The sequence below is a fragment of the Chiloscyllium punctatum genome, chromosome 9 (assembly GCF_047496795.1).
Source record: "Chiloscyllium punctatum isolate Juve2018m chromosome 9, sChiPun1.3, whole genome shotgun sequence".
In the NCBI taxonomy this organism is placed as follows: domain Eukaryota; kingdom Metazoa; phylum Chordata; class Chondrichthyes; order Orectolobiformes; family Hemiscylliidae; genus Chiloscyllium; species Chiloscyllium punctatum.
In genome coordinates, this window is record NC_092747.1 from 61,612,473 (window position 1) to 61,633,007 (window position 20,535).

At 37.6% G+C, this 20,535-nt stretch overlaps 1 protein-coding gene across 11 annotated transcripts in view; it reads right to left on the reverse strand.

The window, feature by feature from the left end:
- Positions 1-20,535, reverse strand: part of tenm4 (teneurin transmembrane protein 4) — a 658,797-nt gene that overhangs the window by 436,686 nt on the left and 201,576 nt on the right. For all 11 annotated transcript variants that reach the window (XM_072577672.1, XM_072577680.1, XM_072577676.1 and 8 more), the window contains 2 exons: positions 14,892-15,180; positions 4,003-4,266 (listed from right to left, as the gene is read on the reverse strand). In XM_072577672.1, the coding sequence (XP_072433773.1) occupies positions 4,003-4,266; positions 14,892-15,117 (490 nt within the window). In that variant the 5' untranslated portion in view covers positions 15,118-15,180. The remainder of the gene's footprint in view (positions 1-4,002; positions 4,267-14,891; positions 15,181-20,535) is intronic.

Consider the following 20,535-nt stretch of genomic DNA (forward strand, 5'->3'; position numbering starts at 1 on the left):
TGGATTTTACCAGTTTCCTCATTGCCCCTCTCCTGCCTTATTCCAGTCCCAAGCCTCCAACTCAGCACCGCCCTCTTGACCTGTCCATTGTCTTTCCCATCTGCTCCATCCTCCTCTCCAACTTATTACCTTCTCCCCCACCTTCATCTACCTATTGCATTCTCAATTACCTTCTCCCCAGCCCACAAGCCTCATTCCTGATGAAGAGCTTACGTCCGAAACGTCGATTCGCCTGATCCTCGGATGCTGCCTGACCTGCTATGCTTTTCCAGCGCCACACTCTTGACTCTGATCCTCAGCATCTGCAGATCTCACTTTGTCCTTGTAATTATGACAGCAATCTTTTTGACATTTTTGAGGTCTGTCACACAACTTATCTGGCCTGAGGTTGCTATACCTTTTGAAGATAAATAATGCAATGCACTATTACTCTCATTGTTAATTGGATAGGGAATTATGTCTCAATGATATAAGGATAAGAAGACAGTATTATTAAGGGTAGGATATGTCATTTTAATTAAGGATACAATCAGCAAAACTTTTTTCCAAAGATGAAGGTGGCGTGAGAAAGAAAAAAATGAAAGGTTGCAAAATAGTGATAAATCTTATTATAGATACATTGAGTATGATAGATAAAGTAACATCAGGAAATAGAAACAGGTCATAGAAACAGGTACAGATTATTAGAAAGAGCCAAAAAGAACAAATGTAATGATAATCATAATGGGAGAACAGATTGGGGGATGGTTATTTTTAAAGATTGTCAAAATCAAGGTGAATGAAAAAAAAGGAAAACTTCTTTTCATAAGGATTGCTGTATTTATGTCACAAGGTGTAAGAGAATTGAATGGGAAAAAGCTACGAGAGACTTCCTAGTCAAAAGGATCGAAAGGAATGTCTACTGGAAGAAGGTACATATTATGATGCTCTTATTCAAAAGGCTCGTGTTACAGCACTAATTGTAATCAGATACATTCCAAGTTGAGATAATGTTGGTTCAGGATGCTTGATAATGAACATAATGCCAGCTACAATAAGCATTCCTTATGAGAGCTAGCAAAATCATTGGTGTGAAATGAGACAAGATGCCAAACAAGAAATAATGGGTTTACAAAGTGTGATTTCGAGAGACAGCTATGAAACATTGATCAGTACTTTTTATGCTTTTGTGCAGGAACCAGAATTGGTGAATATAATGAATGAATAGTCAGAGATTTTCAAATATTTGGAAAATTAATTGAACTAATGGGATGACCGAAAAAGGACAGGATGATCAGTGAACTATTTAAACTAATTCATTGAAAAGACAACTTTGAGAGTCAAGAAGCTGTCATGAATTTAGATAACAATAAATTAAACAAGAGGAAGATGCAATGTGTGACAGGAATAGTTTTGTACATTATCAAAGGATGTGACACACTGTGAAACTTTAGTTTGTATTTGTATCATATTGAAAGAAATGAGAAAAGAAAGGACATTGGATTGTTACCTCTTTAACTTAAGAGGTTTGGTAAATATTAAATTACATCCATGGAACCTACAGAAAGAGTCCAGCAGATACAGAAAATAGAAGAAACAGCCACCCAAGCATGAATTGTATTGGTCATTCAATAAACAGTTTTATTATTGATTAGTGCTCCATCTAGCCTTTGTCCCTCTGTTCACTGCAGCATTTCTGCAGCTTCTAATTTGCTTAATGCATCAGTGGTGTCACATTTCGCCCTAAGCTGTACATCCAAAATCAATACTTGTATCACCCCAAAGACCCATTTTATCCCACCTCTGTTACATCACCCAACTTCACCCCTGCCTCAGGTCTGTTGCAGCTAAAGCCCTCACTTATACCATTGATGCCTATAGAATTGGCAAAGCACTCCTGATTGGCCTATAATGTTTTATAACCCGTAAAATTAAGATCACTCTAAATCTCTGCTGCTCATATGTTAATGCACTCTAAGTTCCACTCACCTATCACTCCTGTATTTATATTGTTCTCCAGTCAAATAATGCTTTGATGAAAATATTTAAATCCCTGTTTTCAAATCCTTTTGTGGCTCCTAGCTTTGGTCTTTTAAACATCTCCAATTTTAATCATTTTACCTTTGATGTTCATGCCTTCAGTTGCATACACTAAATCTCTGGAATGACCACCCTATAACTCTTCACAACTAATCCAATTTCCACCTTTAAAACAATCCTTGAAATCAATCATATACCTCTTTGGCCATCTCACCTCCTATTTCTTAAAGAAACTCGGCTGTTGGCTTGATTTCCTATTTTATTTTCGAATGTTTCACTTGTTTATTAAATAATGTAAATACAATTTTTTGCTGTTGCCTTGTTGTGAATTTGGCATGTTATGATAATAGCACATTGAATTTTGTGATCGCCTTCTTTCAGCTTAAAAGACATTCACTTTTTGCCCAGCAGAGGGGTTGGTGCAGGCACATGTCATTTTCATTGCAGTCTGTGTCATGAGCAAGTAATGCACTGATGCATTTGATGTGATCTGTGTCATCATGTTATGCTGACAAAAGCGTTCAATACTGTTTTTTCTTCAGGAAGTCTTTGATAAAAAAATGCAGGTTGTGTCATGAAGATGCGCTACATCAAATATAGTTTTTAATTCATCAGCTGCAGGCAGACAGTGGACTGTCTTTAAAAGGCAATCTTTAATGAATCAAGGGCATTAACTGGAATTATAATAGAAATGCTGTCAATTTGCATTGCTATATAGTCCACATTCCACTCCATCGGGATTGAGACGGAAAGTGTATAAAGATGTTACCAGAAACAATAAAGCCCTGGAGAGCTGTTAGCTGCTCCCTAACTGCCTTATCACAAACAGAAATGCACTAGAGTCAGTCATGAGAGTGGTCATACAGAAGTTAATTGCTTAGATACAATATCTCAATTTTAAAACATCACTGTGAAGACCTTAAATAAAAATACGTATCATTTTGGTGTAGATGCTGGAGTTTTAAATGTCTGTCACAGTTAAAGAAAAGTCACATGACCAGCCACGCCATGTGTGCTACTTGGGCTAGCTGAAGCCACCAGCGACTAAGAAAACCTGCTTTCTTTCTCTCTCTCAATAGTTGCACCTAAGATGGCCATCCACCTACCAAGTTTCATGATGTCTCCATTCCCACACACAGACAGGGAGCTTTAAAAGGTTTCCATGGCAGCACTTCCAGAAGAGAAGACTCAGCTGTAACCTTAAATTGCCAGCTGAAGACCAAAGCTGAGGATACTTAGAGCCAGACCAGACAGCCAGCTACAATCAATGAATGCTCATGCACTTTTTCTTTCACACTGAAATTCAATCTGTCCACAGTTAACCTCTTGTCCTATGTAATTTGCATTTCTGCATATTTTGTTTGAGCATGCCTGCGAGTTGCAGAATTTAGGGCATATTTTTACATTTTGATGTTTTTAAACTAAGCTGTTACTTACCAAAATCAAAAGTCCTGTCTGGCTAATGCATTATCATCCAAACATAAACACACAAGTACATGCTGAGCTGGCAAACACATTATTTGACACGATTAATTCAAAATCTCTGTGACAATCAAACACTGAGTGGGAAAATAGGTGAAACCATTCCGCTAACAAAAACAGAAATTGCTGGAGAAGTTCAGCAGGACTGACAGCATCTGTGGAGAGAAATCAGAGTTATACTTTGGATCCAGTGACTCTTGGAAGGGACCCAAAATGTTAACTCTGATTTCTCTTCACAAATGCCGCCAGGCCTATTGAGCCTTTCCAGAAACTCATGATTTTGTTTCTGATTTACAGCATCCGCAGTTCTTCTGGAAATCATTTCACTCCTCCTCAACTACTTAGAACAGCTTTGATAAAACTGAGTTCCATTATAGTTCAACTGTTCTGATCTTTCAATGCAAACACAGCACTATTTGTAATGCTAACAATGTAATTCAGAGATCCTTTATTCAAATAACTTCTGGCAAATGGAACATAAATTCAATTTTAGTTTCTTACCATTTTCTGTATTCTCAAGCTCTGTGTCAGTAAGAGTGAGTGCAGAATTTGCCCGACTGGATAGGCAGGAGCTTCGTGTTGATTTAACATTTTGTCCCCAAAGCCTCATTGCATTTTCAGGAGACATGACCCCGTCTGTTTCTGTGTCAGAGCGTGCACTTATGGAGTATCCGGTGTGTGACAGCCCTAAATCTGTCCGATATCCAGTGCCAGGATGAGGTGTAGCTTCGGTCAGTCCTAACTCTCGGAGTGAAAAGTTTGAGCCTAGAAAACAATATTCAGTTTATCAGAAAATATTGTAAATGCTTCTATTTTTCAGTTGTGCAAAACAAATTAAATAATTTAACAATGTAATTTGATGATCCCACCCCAAACTCCAGTTCCAGACATTCCTGTCTTCACTTAGATACTTTTCATGAAATACAACTCTTGGGAGCAGGATGAAAAAGCTAAGCAAACAGCTATTCACTGCTGGCTAAAATGAAAGCACTGGAACACCACAAAGTTCTTATATTTTTACAAGTGTGATGTTACTTTAAAGCAGTAAATGACTTGAAGTCAATTAGCACCTTTGAGAAATAGGTCAATGACTGATGAGAAGGGGGAATTGAAAGGTTGAGAACACTGATGTCCTTTCGGTGCAGATAAGTGAAGAAACACGCAAATAATCAACATTTAATGACAGTCTATTGGAATGTATTTATACAGTATTGAAGAAAAATTTATTTAACTGAACAAAATGCTTGGAGAAATATATACAGCCCCAAGGTCAGCAATAATAAATGGCAAGACCAATTCTTGAATAAAAGGCTTATTTAAATCACATAATGCCATAATTATAAAGTCAATTTACACAGTTGGAAAAGATACATAATATCAATGCTAGGAAACCTGTTTGGACTGATAATGCAAAGTACAGCTCTTCATGTATAGTGCAAGACAGAGTTTGTGGTTAGAATGATTTAATATAACATCAAAGCATTTGAATAACTTCAGCACGACCCATAGAAGACTAATCTGTAAAATAGCAACATATGGAATAAACTGCCAGTTATTGAAATGGAGTGGCAGCTGGCTGCATTGAAGGGATTTTTCAGGAATATATACTGCAGGGAAAAATCAGAGTATCCAACTTTGTAACCTTAGCCAATCAAAACAAATAACAATAATTTGGAAGTGGACATGTCAAACTGGTGACAGCACCAAGATGTTGGTAGCTGCTGTAAAAACAAATCAAGATCAGGCCCAACAATTCTAGAAGGCTCTTGATATATTGGATTAAGTAAATTTCTCGTTGACAAGTGCAAAGCAATGAGACAAGGATTGGAGAAATAATTAAAAACTGGAAGAACTGCAGATGCTGTAAATCAGAAACATAAACAGAAGTTGCTGGAAAAGCTCAGCAGGTCTGGCAGCATCTGTGAAGAGAAATCACAGATAATATTTTGGGTCTGGTGACCCTTCCTCAGAATTGTTCTGAGGAAGCATCACTTGACCCGAAATGATAAGTTTATTTTCTCTTCACAGATGCTGCCAGATTGGCTGAGCTTTTCAAGCAGCTTTTTTTTGTTGAAGAAATAACTATTGGATTTGGAAGTTAAATTGTATTAGGATTCAGCTTAACAAAAGGACAGAGAGCCAGTTGTGGACAGTTTGTTGAAATAATTAGCATTTGTGTGTGAACAGTAAAAAAGGCATACAGGATTTTAAATTGTATCGTGTATGAAAATCACAATCAGAAATTACAGGATACAATAGCAAACCGAGTTAGTGCATTGATTAGTTCCAGTGTGAACTACTGCATATACTTCTGGTCTCTGCCCAGGTTATAAGAAGGACATCATGCTATTGGAAAAGCTACAGTAAAGAAATTCCCACACTTTAATACAGATACTTAAGCATAAACAGCAGACAAAGAGAGGCTGAATTTGATTATATCAGAGAAGAGAGAGAGAATTAACAATTTATTGACACATGTATGTGCTTATGGGCAGTGATAGATTAAACCCTAAGATAACATTCCGACGACCTCTAGAATGAAAATGGAGCATGGTTGAAACTTGCAGGGAACAAAGCGGGTGGCACGGTGGCACAGTGGTTAGCACTGCTGCCTCACAGTGCCAGAGACCTGGGTTCAGTTCCTGCCTCAGGCGACTCGCCGTGTGGAGTTTGCACATTGTCCCCGTGTCTGCGTGGGTTTCCTCCAGGTGCTCCGCTTTCCTCCCACAATCCAAAAATGTGTAGGTTAGGTTAATTGGCCATGCTAAATTGCCCGTGATATTAGGTGAAGGGGTAAATATAAGGGAATGGCTCTGGGTGGGTTGCGCTTTGGCGGGTCGGTGTGGACTAGTTGGGCCGAAGGGCCTGTTTCTACACTGTAAGTAATTTAAAGTGAATGGACAAATCAAGTTTAAATGCATCAACAAAAGATGGTACATGTTTGAAATGGATATATAAGGAAAACAATTAAGGCTGAGAACATTCATGATTTTAGAAATAAAATAGAGAGCATTTGATGAAAAGCACCAACTGAGGGACATACGCATTGAACTACAAATGCTGTTTCTGAACTACAGGTCTGCCCAAGTACAACAAAATAACATTTTTTCTATCCTGTTCATTCTATTTCTTGAATTCTGCATTTGGGATCATTTTCAAACATATACCAATGATTGGCTCATTTTAAATAAGGAAGGCAGAATACAGTTGGTTCTAGATAAGTTCATTAACAACATCTTGGGGAAAATAAAGCACTTATTATTTCTGCAATATCTAGAGTTGTTACAGCAAAAATATTTCTTACAATGCCACTCAACATAACATTGATGAAGATAACAAAGGGATATGTGAGAGCAGATAATCTGCAATTAAACAAGCAAAGCAGAAGATCCAAACATATCTTAGTGGGAAATGTCAAACAATTCTGGATTGTACGCACCAAACTTTTCGACTATATGTAATTGTGGCAACGTAAGCATGTCACAGTTTTCAATTGTCTTTGAGCAATTTTTGAAGATGAAATCTGAAGCTACCAGGGTAGGTGTTGCTTAAGTATGACCTGTTGGTTACCCTTTTGATTTGAAAAAGTTGCTAGAAGTGCAGGTCGATAACATGACAAGAAAGCTTAGACCTAACTGAGCAAATGAATAAAAAGCAGATACATCCTTGATTGGATATGTTCAATATATAAGAATTGAAAAATGTAAAAAGAAAGAGAGTAAATTAGCAGGGTAAATACAATGTCAAAGCAGAAACAAATAAAATCAGAGAAAGAGACGTTGGATTGGTGAAGACAGGCCGAAAGATTAAAAACCCATATTTTTACTTGTTTTCTGGGCATGAGTTTAATTGGCAGCCATTAACAATTAAAAAATAAAAGATTGTGCACTAGATATTAATTGTATATTAAACACAAAGGTAAGTGTAAAGCATCAATTAATAAAAATCACAGAAATTGTTAGGTTATGAAATCTTAAGAAATCAGAGCAGAAATAGTCAATTTAGTCTGCTGCAACAATCAATGAATCATTGATTGCACTGGAACTCCACTTTTCAGCTTGCTCCCCGCCTCAACCCCTTAGTATTTGACTATCTTTGAATATATTCAATGATTGAGCCTCCACTACTATCTATGGAAGAGGCTTGCAGTAGAGTTGTGAAATTTGGCCAGTACCTTGCATTGATTTGCAATTCATACAGGGGGCACGACAAGTTGCTAAGTGACTTGTAATTACCAACAGCAAGTGTCTTTCACAGGGTTTGCTTTTAAACAAAATTGAACCCATTGTTACCATTAAAATTTGGTGGATATATTCTTCACATACTTCTAAAATTTCTATTTTCCATAGATGTCTCCAGCTCATGTCCACTAGTAAAGATGTCTCACTCAGCCCCTGCTTCATTCAACAGAATTCTCAAGAAAAATACGGGATGCAAGACCTGAATATTTTAATTCAATTCAGTTCAATGCACTCCAGCTGTGCAAATAGCCATAAGCCTCACTATCTGAAGAAAAAATCAAGAAGAATAAAAAGTTAATCTTTTCAAACTGAGGTAAATGTACATTTGTAAAAGAAAGAAAAGGAAATGAAAACTTTTAACTTTATCACATTCTTCATCTCTCCGTCTCCTACACTGACTGTGACAGATATGGCCCACTGGACCAAAATAGATACAAGCTGCTTAGAACAGTCTGCTCTTAACCTTGACACTGAATATAAAACATGAAGGCGTATGGTCCATTGATGCTATCAACATTGTTCACAGTTACCAAATATTTATTTTTGTGTAGTAACTGCAGAATAAACAAACCAATCATTAAAGATTTCTCCTCAGGTCCAGCAGTTCTGTTTTCTTTTTGAACCAACGGCTAAGATTAATTATGAAGATATTCTATGTCATTAAAATCTGTTTGTTTTTGTTCCATTCTGCTTGCTGACTCACTTGTGAACTTGGGAATATCAACAGTATTAAAGCTTAACATCAGTGACTGCCTCTGGGAAGTACTGTCAAAAATTATTAAAAATTACTGCCACAATTAACTAAAAATCAAAAGTCTTCACAATAAATGCTGTGAAATAGATATATTTTATACCTGGGGCCTAATGTGCCCTTTTAAAAAAGTTCAAAATTGAATGGTCAGAGCCAAAAAAATTACTCGGATATATTCCATCCTGCTTTGATGGAAGAGATTGTGTTCACTTCACTGTTAACAATTTTATTGAACTTTTCCCATAACAATTAAAAATGACAATTAATCTGGCAGAATACTCATGTTTACAAATATACAAAAAAATGCATCAATATTTGTTGTAAGCATAATTTTTCATTCAAAAGTATTAACTTTGGAGAGATTACTATTTGCCATTCAAATAATTCATAATGTCTTTCACTCTAATATTGTTAGAGTCACTAACCCACTATCTAGATGCAAGCATGGCTTTTAACATGGAAATCTTTGATTATGCAACCATTTAAAAAGAAAATTTATGTTCTATCAATAGGGGCACGGTGCACAAAAGAAGTAAATATGAATTTATACAAAACATTGATTAAATCCACAGTTAAGATCATTGCTGGTGGTTTTGAGCAAGCCATTATAGAAAGGAAATTAAAGTAGGGATTGTGCAACATGAATTTATGTTGATAGTGTCAATAAAAAAACACATAATTAGGTTGTGTACTGTCTCTGGTGAGGTGCAAAGAACTGCAGGATTTTCTTTTCCAACAAACAACAGTGGCTACATGGCCACAACTGGGCTATCTGTTTGTACAGATTTTTAAAAATCAAATTCAATTTCTGTGAATTGCCATGATGGGATGAAAGCCCATGCCCCTAGAACACTTGCCTGGGGTTCTAGATTACAAGCCCATTGCCATAACTATTTCACCAATGCCTCAGTTACAATATGAAAATCCAGAAGTTGCCAATAGTATTCTTATGTGCTCCTCCATAGTCTGTGCTGTTTCATTCTCCAACATTGATGTTAGTGGATTCTAAAACACATGATCAGAGTCCCTAAATAAGCCAGCATTTTTTGCCCATCCCTAAGTACTGTTGAGAAGGTGATGGCCAGCTGCTTTCTTGAACCACTGCAGCCCTTGGAAACGATTTATACCCATAGTGCTGTTAGGGAGGCAGGTCCAGAGATTTGACCCAAAGACACTGAAAAACGTGTGTACCTGTAACTTGTGGGTGAAGGTGTTCCCATGCATCTCATGCCTTAGTCTTTTTAGGTGGTGTTGGTCACAGGTTTGGAAGGTGGCACTGAAGGAGGCTTGGTGAGTTTCTGCAGTGTATGGATACTACATACTGATATCACTGAGTATCGGTGATGGAAGGAATGAACATTGAACTTGGTACCAATCAAACAGATTGTTTCATCTTGGATGGTGTCAAACTTCTTCACTATAGCTGGAGCTGAACACATCCAAGTAAGTGGCATAGCATTCAACAGCACTTGTGTCTTATAGATGATGGGCAGGCTTTGGGCCGTCAGAGAATGAGCTATTTGCCACAGAATTTGCAACAGCTTTTGACCTGTTCTTGTAGTGAATATATTCATATGGCTAGTCCAGTTCAGTTTCTGGTCAATGGTAACTCCCGGGATATGGCTAGTGGGAGATTCAGATACGGTAATGTTTTTGAAACAATAGTTGGATTGTCTCGCATTGAAAATGGTCATTGCCTGGCACTTGTACACCATGAATGTAATTTTCCACTGATCAATCCAAGCCTTGACTGTTGCCTAGGTCTTGCTGCATTTAAATGTACATGGAATGTTTCATTATCTGAGGAAAAAGGTGCAATCATCTGTGAATGTCTCCATTTCTTAGTCTTATGCAGACAGGGAGGACATTCATAAAGGAGCTGAGGATGGTTGGGCCACAGGCACTACCCTGAGGAATCCTACAGAGATGTTCTGGAACTAAGATGACTCCAATGATCACAACCATCAACTTTGACTGAACTGGTGGAGAGTTTTCCCACAATTCCCAATGACTCCAATTTTCCTCCTTGATGCCACATTCAGTCAAAAACTACCTTGACGTCAAAGGCAGTAACTGTTACTTCCTCTTGAGTTCATCTCTTGTGTCCATGTTCAGACCAAGACCACACTGAGTCAGGAGCTGATTGGGCCTAAAAGAACTCAAATTCACAGCTGATGGATAGGTTGTTGTTGGGTTGGTGTTGTGGTCTGTTCTTTGTTTTTGTCATTGCATTTGATAGCTTGGCAGTTTTGGTCAACAGCATGCATTATCACTTCATTGTTGACCACAGGTTTGGTTGAAAATGTAGTAAATCTGTCCCTCCATTATTTCTTCCAGTTTGCGTCTATTTAGATGTCTCAATAATTAATTCTATTAACATCCACAGTTAAGGCTTCACTTCACTTTGGACATGAAACACAAATACAGAACACAACAATGATTGTTGTTACATTGTTACCTAACCCACATTAGCGTTTCATAGTAATATCACATCCTTTGGCAATAACTTGCATTCCATCCAACTAATGGCTGGCTGAACTCCATCTTAAATTCACATAAATTTAAATTATTAATTGACCTAGCATTTATCAGTTTCTGTGGGAAATCTGTTACAATATGTTGCTGATGTTTTCGTGAAAGAAAGCTTCTGAACTTCTCTCCAAAATGGCTTGGTTCTGATATCCCCTCGACACAGACTTCCCCGTCATCAGAAAATGTTTCTCCCTAGCTGCCCTGTTATTTTCAGGTAAGTTCCTAAAAAGAATTGGGTAAGCTCCTAAATGGATCCTGTTGAAAGTATTTTGCATGAAATGTTGATTTTCCTGCTCCTCGGATGCTACCTGACCTGCTATGCTTTTCCAGCACCATTCTAATTTTGATTCCTAAAAAGAATGTCAAACATATTACCTCTTTCCTAATGTATTCCAGGGCAATAAGGCTAATTTATGTAGCTTCTCCTCATACACACATTTTCAAGAATAATTTATAAATCCAGGGAATTAGTGTTTCACTTCTTCCAAAATGGACATATCCTTTCTGACATTGAAACTGTGATTTCCCTGATGTTTCAGAACTTATTCTTCTTCATATGTGATGTAAACTGTGGGATTTATTATATATATATATGTATATATGTGTATGAAATGTATATACATAGATATTTATGTTTTAACATTAGTTATTGTGAATTTGGTTTTTGGCATATCTGAAGTTATTAATTAACCTGGAAGTATTTCTGTTCCTGTGGTGATTTCTTTTAAATCCATCTTTGAGGCTTAACTTTTAGAGTTTTACAACTGAACAAGATAAGCAACCTCAAAATTAGAATGTTAGGAGTGGCTTTCTTAATCTTAAAGCAAACACCCATAGTTTAGAAAGACAGGGATGTCTTTCTTTGTTTTGGAGCAGTCTTTCAAAGTCTTTGGAATAGGATTGCTGCATGAAGCAGTGCTTCTGGGAAGGAAAGGACATATGGTGAACTAGAAACAAAACAGAAATTGCTAGAAAAGCTCAACAGGTCTGGCAGCATCTGTTGAGAGAATTCAGAGTTAATATTTCAGGTCCAGTGACCTTTCTTCAGAACTTGTTTTGTTTCTGATTTCCAGCATCTGTGGTTCTTTCAGTTTTTTTAAATATAGTGAATTAGGTTACCTTACAACAAAGAGTTAATGTTAATCCCAGACCAGAAGTGTGGGTATAAAATCCTGAAGAAGTTACTTAAAGCTGAGAACATTTAAGCAGGTGGATAATAGCTTCTGAAAGAAGATCTCTGCAGTCCAAGAGTAAAAGATAGGGTCACAACTGAATTCACAAGTTTATTAGATTGTTAGGGTTGGTTAGATATCGGGACACTGGTGTGAATATTGTATGAGTAATCAAGTAGGTACTGTATCAGTGGTATATTTTAGGCACTATACAAAAGCTGTTTTGCTTCTTTTCAACTTATAAAGGAGTGTTCTGGGATTAACAGGATTATATTTCGTATGTTTAAAAATCTTTGGATTTGTACTATAAATTAATAGTTCTGTTTATTCTATTTTATCTTTTTTTTGTTTATAAATTTCTGTTTCATTGGTAAAGCAATACCTGCAGCATTGTTTGCTATGTTTCAGTGAGAGACCACTTCTCCAAAACTGAAACAAATAAAAATGAGCTATAAAATTGGGTTCCTATTGGGTATTTGATGTGCCTGGTAATAACATCAGCTGGGATCACAACAATATCCTCACTCTCTAATTATGGAGAGTAACAATTTATCAGTCAGTTATCTTTGGACATGTTTACTACAGTTTATTGACATAAATCCATTACCCTTCATCTTTCACTATTTAGAAAAATACTCAAATCTATCACTTTCTAATCCAAGGCTTATCTTCATCCAAGTCCATCTATCAAAATCTTTACCTTTTTGCTTAATGCCTCAACATTTTTAATGACAAACTAATTTTATTTTCTGACCACTATGCCACCAACCTGTGTTGCTGACAAACATGGATACATGGCCTTCTATTGTATTATAACATTCCTTAAAAATACAATAAATAGTTGAGGCCCAAACATAGATCCTGAGGGCCATCTCCAGTCATTTCCTTCCACTTTAAGTATACACTGTCTATTTATATTCTTTGTTTGATTAGGCACATTAATCTCCTAATCAAGCCTAATATGTACATTCAAATCTAAGGGCATTCATTTCAGCAACTATTCTCCAATGGGGAAACTTTCTGGAAATTCATGTAAACAATGTCCTTTGGAACTTCCCCATCTACTACCTTAGGAATATCTTCAAAATATTTCATCAGGGTTATTGCTCATGACCTATCCTCTAATAACCAAAATTGGATTTTCTGAACAACTCTAAAATTTTCATGCGCTTAGCCACCCTGCCCTAAGTTACAGATTCCAATAATTTCCTCACAGCATGCATTAAATTATCAGGTCTACAATTCCCTGATTCCTAATCTCCCTTGAGCAACATAGTTACATTTGTGATTTTCCATTCTAAGTGGACAATTGCTAAATTGAACACATGATTGAAGATTACAGCTAGAATACCTGCAATTTCTTCAAATACTGTTTTTAAAGCTCTAGGGTGAAAAACATAAGGTCCTAGGATGTGTCAGTCTTTAGTGCCCTTTTAAGTACTATTTTCTGGCTTCAGTGAGTTTCAGTCCCCACTTTTATTTCTGATTCCCTGGAATATTCAGTTTATCCTCATTGTCACTCTGAAGTCTGACGTTTTTAAGTAAGTGTACAATTTCACTATAATAATAAACCCTGGTTTAGTCCTGTTATCCTTCAAAAATCTGAATCATTACTGTTACCTGGCCTCCCATACACTGCTGTAAAGACCTTAACCGACTTGAGTTTTTATTATTTCAAAATTTGTTATCCCCAATGATTCACCAGCAACCCCAGAAGTTTCATCCTTTAAAGCATGTCATACAATCCTTTAATGACTGCTAATATGCAACATTCATTCAACAGTCCCCTCTTCCATTACCAGATTGTTCTTTTCCAGCTTTATATTCTTCAATGGATCATTTGTTTCTATGATATTGGATTTCTGCTCATATGCATTCTCATCACTCTATCATTAGAGATTGACATTTTAGTCAATAGGCCTTTTTCCTTTGATATTCTCCTTGTAACAAAAGCATCCTCCCACCCTTCAAATCATTTTTGGGAATATCTCATGATTTACAAGGATGCTGCCAGGTCTTGACAGTTTGAGTTATAGGAAGAGGCTGAATAGGCTGAGACTTTTTTCCCTGAAGAGTCAAAGGCTGAGGGGCAAACTTATATAGGATTATAAAATCATGAGGAGCATGGATAGGATAAATAGACAAGGTCTTTTTCTTAGTGAAGGGGTGTCCAAAACTAGTGGGCATAGGTTTATGGTGCATGTATGGAGACAGCTGCCAAAAGTGGTGGTGGAGATAATTCCAACATTTAAAAGGTGTCTGGATTGCATATGAATAGGAAGAGCTTAGAGGGATATGAGCCAAATACTGACAAATGGGACTAGATTAATTTAGGATATCTGGTCAGCAAGGATGTATTGGCACAAAGGATCTCTTTCTGTGCTATATAACTCCAAGGCTCTATGACTCTATCCATGTTATATGTTTTTTTCTCCTTTTCTCACCCTCCTCCTCTGTTCTGCAAAGCCGCATATTTTTGTTTTGCTAACAATGCTGTATAAGTGCAATTTTGTATTAGTTATTTTATATTTCATTTATGTGTCTACTAAATGATTAACAACTGAGGAATAGATTGTTGTAATTCACCGGGAAAGTCTCTATCCAATACAAATGATTAAACCTCTGAACTGGTTCAATGCTTTCAACTTGCCCTTTTCTTTGCAGCAAATTTATCTTTACAATGATTCAAGGTACCTGGTCTGCCGTATTCATCGGATTCCTGGTGAACTACTTCTTTGACGCGATTACCATAGCCTAATCGTGGGTCCTGATCATAGGCTTTGAGTGTTTCACTGGAGCTGTAGGATTTGTGAGGTACTTTGCTGTCTTCACTATCCACTGAAGAACTGGTGTATCGTCTGTCTTTTTCACGTCTGCTCTTTGTTAAAGACCGGTAGGGTTTCCGTTCTTTTATATCCATGGCTTGTTTGAGTGACTTTCCAACATCAATGATTAGCTGTAAGGGGTTTTAGCCCAAAATATTCTGCAAGAAAGGAAAATCAATACCAGAAGTAAGCTAAAGGAATTGCAGAGATTTACATGGACAGTAGTTCAGATTATTATTAAAGAAAATACCATGCATGTTAAGTCATTCCTGTTTAAGCACTGAAGATTTAGAATTTACTATTCTATCATTATAGATTAATACTTAGCTGAAAAGCTGTCCTGTGCAGCCCTGGAGTCATATTTCATCAAATTGAAAATGTGTTGGATATTCTCAGCTTTATGTTTGGTACGGAGATTCTTGTGGAGTTCTCAAGAAGATGTTATTGATGGTGTACATCGGGCTCTCTACAGGCTGATCACGTGAATATGGTTTTGTAAATATTTTTCAGCTTTTGATGGGGATTGCATTACAAAAGCAAAGTGAGTTCATAATCAGTCTGTGAACTGACCAACTACAAGGCAGCAATCATATGCACTCTGTTGGCAGCTCATATCTGACAGAATGCTCAATTTTAATTTTACCTGCATGAACTCATTCACCTCCTGGCACTACAAAATGAACTTCTTACCATTATTGTTATAGTACCAGGAGAGTAGACTGGTACAGGTATTTTCTAAGGCACTGCAGAAAGATATTATTGCATTCACATAATATAGCCTTCACCCAAGTTTCTTGAGTGTACGTGTGGGTGGCCAAGGAAGAACAGCAGCACTCTAGGCTTCAAAGTACAGTACAGAAAATATCCTTCACCAAATTGAGTCTGTAATACAGATAACTACCTCCTTTAGCCCCACTTTCCTGCATTGGCCTACAGCCTTGGATGTTTTGACACTTCAAGTGCTTCTCCAAGTACTTTTTAACGTTTTTGAGGTTTCCCACCACAACTACCCTCCCAGACAGTGCATTGCAGACCCCAACCACCCTCTGAGTGAAAAATGTTTTCCTCAAATACCTCTAACTTTCCTGCCTTCGCTTTAAAATGATGCCCTGTTGTTATTGGTGCTTCAACTGCACTCTATTCATTCTATCCATGCGCCTCATATTTTTATTCTCCGCTAACAAGTTCCACCCCACCCCACCAACCTTCTCTGCTCCAAAGAAATTCTGAGTTTATCCAGTCTCTCAAGAGGCTGAAATGCTCTATCTGAGGCATTATTCTGGTGAATCATCTTTGCACTCCTTCTTGTGCAATCACATCCTTCTTTTACTGCAGAATACTGCACATCGTACTCCAGCTGTGGCCAACCAAAGTTCTGTATAACTCCAACATAACCTTCCTGCTCTTATAATCTATGCCATGACTGATTAAGGCAAGGATCCTTTATGCTTTCTTAATTACCTCATTAACCTGTCCTGCCACCTTCCGGGATCTCTGAACAAGCACCCCCAAGATCTCTCTGTTCCTTTGAGCTTCCTTATGTCAGTACCTGTACCCAACGCAGCCGTTCACTGCTGATTGCCAGTATGTCTTGCTAGATGAGTCTGCCCTTGCAGGGCACGATGCCAATGAAGTAGAGAGTGACAGGATGTTGGTTATGGCTCCCTGAATGTGGAGGGTTTAATGGAATGTACTGCAGCAAAAATTGAGGGTTTTTTTTGGAGGAATCAGCAAGTCGAACCTGTCAACTCTGGTTTCCATGTCAAATTTTACAGATGGCTAACTTGTACATTGAGTTTGGTAAGAATGCATACAATAGTGATTTTGGCTATTTACAAGCAATGATGAATGTCAATTGGGAACTCCCTGTTGCCCAGTGAGAATCATGTCTTGCTGCTCAAGAAAGGTGTACAAGGTGTGACGTGATGTTCTCAATATCGAGATGGGCCTTGTGAGAATCTTGCAGTCACCCATGTCACTCAGAGCCTGATAGGATTCTGCCAAGTTCTATCTGTCAAGTTTTGCCAACTCAATCAACATGTCTATCTACCTCTGAAGACACTTTATTTCATTCCCACCATCTGCCTTCCACCTATTTTTGCCTAATCTGTAAACTTGGCCTAGTACATTTTAGTTTTAATGTTCAACCCAACTTAGTGGCAGTGATAATACATTTCCTGGTACTGTATATCCAAGGCTGGGAGACCAGCTTGCTCAGTTGGCTCAATGACTAATACATGGTTCAGATTAATGTCAAAAGCACTGGGTTCAATCTTTACTCTGATTGAGGTAGAGTTTAGGCCTGCCTCCTCATTTGACTTACAGTAAAAACAAATCAGAGCATTTTGCCATGGTTTCATAAAAGATAATTAAATAACATCTAAAGCTTTAACATACAAGTCACACACCAAATAAAGTCATAATAAATAACAATTTTCTAACGCATCAAGAAGGCAAACATTATTTTCAGACACAAAATTGAAAAAAAACTAATATGATGAATGAATCAAAGTGATCTTTACCACCATCTGAATTCACTGTAAATTGTACACTTATTGCTGACAATATTATAAAGTCATAAATATTTCTAAAATTTACAACACGTTGATTAAACCTATTGTGTGTAACTTAGTTATGTTTCTGTTCAGGATCTTTAGGTCTGTGAAAAGTGTCTATAGAATCCCTAATTCTAGAACATTTCACAGGAAATTTCAAACAGGTTTTCCCTCCCTAATTCTGGAGCCTCAGACCCAGGTGCTTGCCAGACCACAGATTTTGGTGCTCCACGGGAGGCCAAAGGTCAAGGTTAAATCAATTGTAAATCAAATGCAAGCATTTCATCACTTGATTATTATCTTTCTTTTGCTTTGTGAGGAGTGGACTAAAGGTTCTGTCCCTTTCAGGGGACCAAAGTGCCTCTTGTCAATAATGGAGACCTGACGTAATTGTCTCTCTGCTTCACTTCCAGACAAGTCTTTGCAGCACAGCAGGGACAGTTCTGAGGAAATCCACAGCCTATGTTTTGTGCACATACCCCCATATGGCCTTCTTCAATCATTCTTCAAGTGAATTGGGATTATGCGTACTGGTTCCTTCACACTCTGACTTGGCCAGAATTTGCTTCATCAATGGGACATATGGATACAAGCAGACATTCAGTTGCAGAAATTCCAAGCTGCCAAAGATGGAAAATTTCTGAGGCCTATTTGTGACACAGTTACACCCTTCCCAGCAGCAGGGAAAAACACCCCTTCACGTGAACAGGTTCCCTGTACAATGAGAACACACACAGGGCAGCAGTTCGGATTTTGGTTCGTTGGGAGTGATACAATGTTGTGGAATTTCAGCTCTTAAAGGGCTGCTGCTCAGCACTAAATTGCATTCACAATATTTCTCTCACACGAAAGCAAAGAAAAAACCTGAAGGATGCTGGAAATCCAAACTAAAAGCAGAAAATGGTGGAAATGTTCAGCAGGTCTGGCAGCAGTTATGGAGGAGAGTCATTGACTTGAAATAATAACTCTGGTTTTCTCTTCACAGTTGCTACCACAGCTATTAAGCATTTCCAACATTTTCTGTCATAGCTTTATTGCCTCAATGTAAGGCAATTGGTTTAGTGCAGATTGGGAGGAACTATGTACATCAGAGACTATGTCCAAGAATTGTTTATCAAATATTGATTTCAGAGAAATTTCACAATTGAAATATGAGGAGAAACAATAACATTTTCAGCTGCCAGGGGCTTATCCATGTCTGTTCTTATGCAAATGTAGAACATGTTGGTGGGGTCACATCTGGAGTACAGTATACAGTTTTGGTCTCCGTATTTCAGAAATGATATTTGGTGTTGAAAGCAGTTCAAAAGATATTCATTAAGCTGATTCCTGCGAAGAAGAGATTGACCTAGTATTATTGGCCTAACATGTTTTCATTGGAGTTCTGAAGGATGATGGACAGTCTGATTGAAACACAGTAATTTGAGGAGTCTCCTGACAGGGATGAGGTTGAGATGATGCTTCTATGAGAGGACATATTTACAGATTAAAAGGATGCTTATGGAAAACTGAGGTGCAAAGGCATTTCTCCTCCCAGAAGGTAGTGAATATCTGGAATTCTTTACACCAGTGATTTGTGGAGGTTAGATCCCTGAAAGTAATCAAAGAGGAGGCAGCTTTTTAAAATATAGGGGAATTGAGGGTGATGAAGAGCTGGAATGAAAGAGGAGTTGAGGTTGGTGACAGATCACCCACAGTATTGTTGAATAGTGGGATAGAATTAAGGGGCTAATATTTCACATGTTCTTATGTTCTGAAAAGAGGTACAAACTACATGGCTGAACATTAATCATGAATACAGGTTTACTGACTGGACAAATAAATACCATTTTATTGGCTTAATTCTCAGCAAGAAAATGTTAGGGTTAGGAGAAGGCACGAACATAAATGTTAATTTTCCACAACCTCTGTGAAATATGCAAGAACATTTATCCCATTTTGTAACATTCCTTCCTGCACAGGAGCAAAAACAGTAGGATATGAGGTATCCATAGGACACGATATAAATCAAGTGATAATTGGGGTTTGTAACAAAGATATGTAATATTCATGGGTTATTCTAATCTTCACATTGACTGGATTAATCAAGTTGACAAAGATAGCCTGGAGGATGAATTCACAGAGTGGATTTGGCACAACTTTTAAGAACAATGCATTCAGGAACCAACCAGAGTATTTAAACCTAGTGATATGCCATGAGTCAGAATTAATTTATGCCCCAATCATAAAGGGGATCCTTTGGGCAAAAGTGATCATAACATCATGAACTTTACATTTAATTTGACTGCCATTCACGGTGAATGAAGAAAGTTAAGGATATTATTAAATTGTAAGGAAAGTTATGTAATGCTGCAACGATTAAGTTAGGTCAGGATATGGTAAAAATTTTATCAACTGAAATGGATCACTAAAAAAGAAGTAATTAGTGTTTCAGGAATATGGGCAAGACACATGAAGTCAGACAGAATTTTAAAAACTTCAGCAATAAAAAGGGAAGTAACTAAAACAAGCATTTATGGAGATTGTTCAGGGCAGTTTTTTGGATTCACTTGTGGGATGTGAGCATCACTGGCTGGACCAAGCAATTGCCCATCCCTAGTTGTCCTTGTGAAGATGGTGGTGAGCTACCTTTTTGAACTGCTGTAGTCCATGTGCAGTAACTAGACCCACAATACTATTAGAGAAGAGATTCCAGGACTTTGACCCAGTGACAGTGAAGGCAAGGTGATAAATTTAATCAATTTCTAATTCACTCACAGGATGAGGGTGTTGCTGGATAGGCCACCATTTATTACCCATTGCTAATTGTCCAAAGGGCAGTTAGGAGTCACAGACTCATAGGGTTACAGAGATGCACAGCACGGAAACAGACCCTTCGGTTAAACCCATCCATGCCGACCAAATATCCCAACCCAATCTAGTCCCACCTGCTAGCACCTGGCCCATATCTCTTCAAAC